At 32.8% G+C, this 7,141-nt stretch overlaps 1 protein-coding gene across 2 annotated transcripts in view; it reads right to left on the reverse strand.

Annotated features, from left to right (window-relative positions):
- Positions 1–8: 8 nt before the first annotated feature.
- The window catches only part of LOC107037326 (GATA zinc finger domain-containing protein 21), a 14,101-nt gene continuing 6,968 nt past the window's right edge, over positions 9–7,141 (reverse strand). Inside the window, exons 5-8 of one of the 2 annotated variants that reach the window (XM_015255830.1) lie at positions 5,715–5,897; positions 5,378–5,627; positions 4,559–4,752; positions 9–4,453 (exon numbers count right to left, since the gene is read on the reverse strand). In XM_015255830.1, coding sequence (XP_015111316.1) covers positions 4,331–4,453; positions 4,559–4,752; positions 5,378–5,627; positions 5,715–5,897 — 750 coding nt within the window. In that variant the 3' untranslated portion in view covers positions 9–4,330. Of the gene's footprint in view, positions 4,753–5,377; positions 5,628–5,714; positions 5,898–7,141 lie in introns of both variants that reach the window. The other variant, XM_015255829.1, reaches the window with a different exon arrangement.

Genomic DNA, 7,141 nt, shown 5'->3' on the forward strand with positions numbered 1-7,141 from the left:
CCGTCCGTCTCCCTCTATCCCTAAAGAAAAAACTGGAAAACAATGACTATTTCCATCCGATACCTCATCGCAGATACAATGATGATGATTGAAAAATAATGAAAAAGAAAAAAAATACACTCGTACAAAATAATATTAAACGTAATAATAAATTAAGCCAGTCGCTGTTGCCAAAATTTCCACACAAAAAAAATGTTGGTGCGAACAGACGAGGAAAATAAGTTACAATTGATTATTTAAATAAAAACGGAGGGACTGTAAAAACAGATGTAAAAAAACGAAACTATAATTAATTAAATAATTAAGTAATTAATTGTTTTTTTTCCTTTCTTTGTCGCTTTTAAGTAATGCTTTTTTCATCGTTTTGTTTATCATTCGAAATGAGACTTAAAGACTAAAATGAAAGGTGTGGAATACTGATGTAAAAAAAAATAGAGAAAGAGAAAAAAAAACCACATGTTCTTTCTATGTAATACGAAGCCTTTCGCTAACACTGCCAGAGAAATGATTTTTGTTTCACTATCAAACCCATGGCATTCTTGCAACTAAAGTCTTAATTATTAACGACACTATCATATATTTATATATATTCATATGGTATTTTTTTTTACTTTTTTTTCTCGTTTTGTTTCAATTAATATCAATCGTAAAATAGCAATACTCGGTCATCGTACGTTATATAAAAAATATCATTTTAATTTCATTAGTAGAGAGCCTCCAATTCTATATTTATACTCTATGAAAGCCTAACGATTCCTTCCAATTCCCCCCCTACAGAAAAAAAAAATTAAGTAGAAGAACGGATTTAGTTATTTAAGGCAATTGTCTTCTAGACGGAATAAATTATAAAATAACATGTTTATGATTCGAATAGTGACGAGAGTCATCAAAAATGCCTGATGAATTAAACTGTCCATTAGTAGCAGAGTCACGTGGTAATAGCCATTTGGTCTTTGTTATGTGCTGTAATTTTTTGGATTTCGTTTGTATTAAAATTGAAGTATTCCATTTTAGGTGAAAATGTGAGAAAATATTTTTTATAGAAGATTTCATCAGTTATAAAAATGTTTCGTGACATTCTCTTCTAAAATCATTCGTTGTCGGGATAATTGTCATTTAACAAAACTTGAAAAATCGAATTGCAATTCTAAATTGATCTTTGTAAAAAGGTTCATTGTTAGTTGTGAAATTATCCTGGTCAGGAGTGGGTTTTAGGGAAAAATGTTAAAAACAATTTTTTGTAGAGAATTTCATAAACTACAAAAAAGGTCTTTTGATATTTCCGTGTAAAATCACTCGTAGCCGAAATAATTCCCAAATAAACAAGATAAAAAATATCGACCTGCAATTTTCAATGAATTTATGTTCAAATGTTAATTGCGAATTTAAAAATTATTTCAGGGAGGGGTGGGTTTACAAAGGCATCTGCGAGAGCTTCTTATGAAGAATTTCATCAGCTATAAGCAAAGTCTTGTGACATTTTTCCCTTATGTCACTCGTTACTAAGATAATTTCATATTCAAAACAACAGTTACGAATTATCCCTTGATCACCATAACGAGTGGTAAAAAAATCGTGAAACCTTTTCATAGATAATTCCATCAGCCCCAATATTTTCTCTCCACCCTCATTAACCGGATAATCCCAATAAACAAAATGGAATATTCAACTTCAATCCAATAATCGCCTGAACCAGAAACATTCTCTAAATAAATTATGGCGAATAAAATAATACACACGATTGAACGTTTGAACCGAATAGCGAGAGGAAGTGCACAATGGAAGAATCACATTTCACCGAAAAATTCGAATACCCCGAAATTTTCTTGATTACTTAAATTCCCAATCATCTGAAAAAAAAACCCCGATTACTAAACCGAATCCGCAAAACTGAATCAATCTCTCATTTTCAATAATTAAATTTCTCGCCATGTTCGTATACGTCTGTGGCCAGAATATCATTCGTTACGAGCACATAATATAGAATATCATATATATAAATACATTTTGTTTCACAATAAAACTGTTTGTTTAATTAATAAGGCTGCATGGATGGGGTAACTACCCCCTAATAGTCCAAGTCCCCTCAAAAGAGCCTCAAGCATCCAAATCCCCTCAATTATCATTACCACCATTGAAACATCGTTGTTCAGATCAACAAATAACGAATAAAAAATGTTAATTTGTCTTGTTCGATGCCCTTAACTATATCTATGTTACAAAGACTAAATCTATTTTTGGCAAAGTTATTTAGGTATTATGACATTAGAATAATTAACGGTTACATGAGTAAATGCACTGGCCATTGTTGTATCATTTTCCTGTGTTGTTCACCTTTAGTTTACATTTTACTGTTCAATGGTTTATTTTATCGTTCGATATTCATCTTTTCAATCTGCCCAACAGAGATATTTCAATGATGATTGGGGTTACTCATGATGAAATTGAAATTCAGTGGTACTTGAAATTATTCCTGAACGACTTGGCTGTGTAAATTTGTGATTCAATAGATCTCCAAAGCGAGTATCATTTAATTATTTAATTGTTATTAATTCCTGCATATTTTTCTGGCCATCCTGTAAGTATTCCTCATCTTTAACTCCGTTATTTATCATTATTGCTTAGGTTCTCTGTTCGTTTTTCTTTTGTTGCTTGCATTAGTACAACTGGCATGTACGTAATTAATCATTTTTTAAGTACACAACAGTAATTAGAATGACCTTACCATTTTCAGTGAGATAATTATGATGGTTTTTCGCATTTTTCATTTTGATCAACAATTTTAAAATACAATTTAAAAAGAGTTATCGGCACTTGTTAGCGTATAAAAATCCTACATTTTTGTTTCATTTTGTTTTTTTTTTAGAAATTTCTTAATTCTACTCAGTAAGTAAATTCTCCGCTTTTTAAATTCTCTCTCGGGGGGTAGAAATTATTTTATCAGTGAGAAATAGCACTTTATGTGATAAAAATCATGTATGGCGAATCACATTGACACTGGCAAATAATAATGATTCGGTAGGGATGTGGTTAATGTCAAAGACCATTTTTTGTGAAAAATTTCTCGTTATGAAGACAATTCCGTAATTCAAATGTAACATTTTCGGGATTAAAAAAAAATCGTTTTTACAAATCACTAAATTTTTTACGAAAAACTTCTCTTGAAGCCATTTAGTTATAGAGATCTCTCCATATTTACAACATGTGGAAACGTAATTAGTCCAATTATAAAATTCTTGACAATCTCAAGAAAATAAATGAGTTGAAATTGATTACATTTCTTGACGTTTTCTTCTAAAACCAGTAATTATCGAAATAATTTTATATTTAAAAATTAAATTAAATCTGTTACATTTCACCACATCCCTATTTCATCAATTCAACTTCAAGAACCCCAAGTCACCCTGAAAACTGTAAATACCATATCATTTTCACCCGAGTCACAAGTGCAAACCTGCATTTGAATTAAAGCCCCAAAAAAAACGAATGAAACTGGATAAAATCACCCCCAAAACCCCCTCGTTTCAAATTTAAAAAAAAAATAAACATTTTAAAAGAGTATTATTGTTCTTAATGTCAGCTAAACAGCCCGTGGAACAAAACGAAAATAAATAACTCATCAACTAAAATTTCATCTCCAATTACACGAGAGGAAGCGAAATAAACGCCTCAAAAATTCATCCACATTAAAACCGAATAATTCAATTAATCAAAGTATCAATTAGAAGTAAACCGCAACCACACGTTCTAATTTTTCAATCGCATAAGAAAAAACAATTGTTAAGTTTGCGCGTGTATGTACAATTAATTCATAGTTATTCCCATCAACTCGTAGAAAAATGTTCAGCTTTATAAAAAATATTTATCCTTTGTTAAGTATATCATTTTAACATTTATGATATTGTTCCTTCCCACGACTTTCGTTAAACGTTTTTTTTTAATTCTCTTTATCTTTCGCATTTAATACTGCTTTTTTAATATCAAATTTTTAAAAATAATGCGCTCTGCACCACGGGCCCGAATTAGCTCGATAATTGAGTAATGCCAGTGGAGACAAAGTCAAATACAATGATCAATGAGTAGCTTGAATCACGTTAAATTGAACAGAATTTTTTTCAAAAAGTGAAAAAAATCCATCATTCCCTCGTTTCTTCAATGTCCATGAGTGATTGTTTGTCGTAGAGAGCATGAATTCAATATCTTTAACCGCGAAATAGTAAAAATGAGTAACGAAATAATATAATAAGGCAATGTCGATATGGAAAAAAAAACGTAAATAAATGACATTAAAATGTAACAAGAGAGCAATAATCTCATCGTATTCACTGGATCAGTGGGCCTCTTCCGATAATGACGTTGACACTAGATTAAGTGGTACATCAGAGACATTCTCGTCGTCACAATCCTCCATATCCTCCGAATCATGGCGTTCTCTTGGCTCTGGTTTAACGTGCTGTGCAAAGTTTAGGGCATCACTCGAATTTGTTGTACTTCCATTTGTACCGTCACGAGTAACACGACTAACTAGATCTACCGAATACATGTGAGGTGTACTCACGTGCATCATGTATGTGGAGAGGGGAAGGGGATAATTGAGTTGGCTTGTTGGTGGATGGCCTGAGGACATGTGCGATGGTGTCAGAGCTGCCATCATCAAGTGGGGCTGAATCTGACGACGAAGGGCTGCCAGCATGTCCGCACTTTCTGCGTCCATCTGGTCGGCGTGGGCTGGCGCTATAGCTGCCTCTTTTTCTGGAGGGGTTGATAAATTTTTTTATCAATTTTTCTTCAATAATTCAGTAGCAAAACAATAAAACATTTTCAATCATCAAATTTGTCAACTAAATTGCGTCTTTCAAATGACATTTTGCACTGAATTATTATTATTTTTTAACACTCGTTGTTTATAAATTAATATTATTTAACACTCGTTACATTAATTATTATTATTTTTTAACACTCGTTGTTTATAAATTAATAATTGAAATTGTTTAAATTTTCGAAAACCGTGTTTTTTTAGAGATGAAATCGATTTCTGGTAAAATTCTCAATATAAAGAAATTTGTTGCAATTTCCATAAAATAATTTTTATGGTTTCAACGTTGGATTCAACCATTTTCAATCATCAAATTTGTCGATTAAATGGCGTGAGAAAAATTGGGAAAAAATCACGAATATTCAGCGTCATTCAAATGACATTTTCCACAGAATTATTATTTCTGTAAACATTCATTGTTTATAAATAAATAATTAAAATTGTTTGAATTTTCGGAAACCTCATTTTTTTGTGGCATGAAATCGAAAATTAAATTTTCTCCTCAAGTCACCCGTCATCAAGACAATTAAATGCACGTGAAAAATTCAATAGTTCACTCACTTCGATGCCTCGTCGGTTTTTCACCCTTCGGTCGACGTCTACGCGTGTGAATGGTGTCCCTCCTCATGGTATGTGGTCTATTGATACCATGCAATTTGTAGTAAAGTCCACACGCATTGCAAACCATCTCTCCCTTCATGTTACGCCGCCAAATAGTCGTCGTCATCGTCCCACAATTTGTACAGGACATGTCCACTTTTTTTGTCATGTTGCCACTCTGCTGGTCAAACTGATGCTTCTGCTCATCGCCCTTGGTGATAAATATCGAGGTGAAATAATTGAAACAATTGCATGCAATGAGGATGATGAATTTATCAGGGAGTGATAGAGATTTTACCTTGCTCTTCAATTTATTCGACCACGTGAAATTTTGTGCCTGCTCATCACTAATATCCTGCTGATAATTCATCGTGTCTGGACTCGTCGGTGCTTTACTCGGGTAACTCTGTTTTCTCCTACCTTTTGTCTCTTTCCTACCAATACTGGCTGGACTGGACGGATTACTGTCCATTGATGCACTCTGAAATAATTAAAATTGTTAAAAAAAAAATACTTTTTGCGAACGAACGATTAGGGGGAGAGAGTAAGATAAAATGATTCTCCATATGTTTATATGTTTATGGAGACCCATTTTATCTCACTTCTCTCAATCCATGTCTCGGGTTTATTTTCAAGTTCGAAGTAAAAAAGTCAAAATGAAAAAAAGTCGATTATTATTTTTTTTCATTATTTCCAGACGGTTTCAAATTTTTTTCGAGCATCTATTTGAGCAGATCCACGCCAAATCAGCAGGACAAAAAAGCCGATGCTGAGAATTCTAGTCATGATTCTTTTCAGAACAGTTCGCGATTAGACGAAAATTTTGAAAAACGAATAATTGAAAAATATGGATAATTGGGGGAGTTATGATTTTTTGAAAATCGCTAGTTTTGCACCAAAAATTGTCAATAAAACGTAATTTCGGCACCAATTAGAGTTTGTCTTTTGTCCTAATTCGGCGGTTATTAATTTTTTCATTGATACAAATATTGAAAATATTATTCATTCAATTATCGCCCAAATAAGTGAATATTCAATTGAATATTAGCAAATGGTGGAGGTTAGACTCATTATATTTTCTATTTTCAAGTAATCCCAACTCTCTCAATTATCAACATTTTCCGCTTTTTTTTCAAAATTTCTGTCTAATCGCCACCTTTTCAGAAAAAAATTGATACAAAAATACCCAGCATCGACTTTTTTCGTGTGGATCATTTATAAAAGGATAATGCATTTGAATTGATGATATTTATAAATAATATAATGGGGATTATCCATTAATTTCAATTTTTAATAACACTATTGATAAATATGTTGAATGTATCTACCTACGAGTGTCCTCACCCTAGGTACCACATAAAACATCAAAAAATCCCTTTGCAGCCCACGAAAGAGTTAACCCCCTCCCTCTCCCTATCAACAAAGATAACCCAAACCCCCTGGCCCAATACATCAAGCGAATTTCCAAAAAAAATCCCTATCTTATCCTCCACCTCCCCCATCCCCGATTTGTCAAAATCTCCAAAAGATAATATTTCACGCGGGTACCAGAGGGCAGGTATACAATAAACTAATCCCAGCAAAATCCCTCAATACCTCTCCCCAAAACTCTATTTACAACCCAATACAGAATACTAGTGCCAAGTATTTCCATTTATCTCCAAAAAAAAGGTGAACCCACTGTAATGGAAAAATCCACGAAAGAGGAAGTACTACCAGACCCCC

This window comes from Diachasma alloeum, unplaced genomic scaffold (assembly GCF_001412515.2).
Source record: "Diachasma alloeum isolate Michigan unplaced genomic scaffold, Dall2.0 Dall_scaffold_00216, whole genome shotgun sequence".
NCBI lineage: Eukaryota > Metazoa > Arthropoda > Insecta > Hymenoptera > Braconidae > Diachasma > Diachasma alloeum.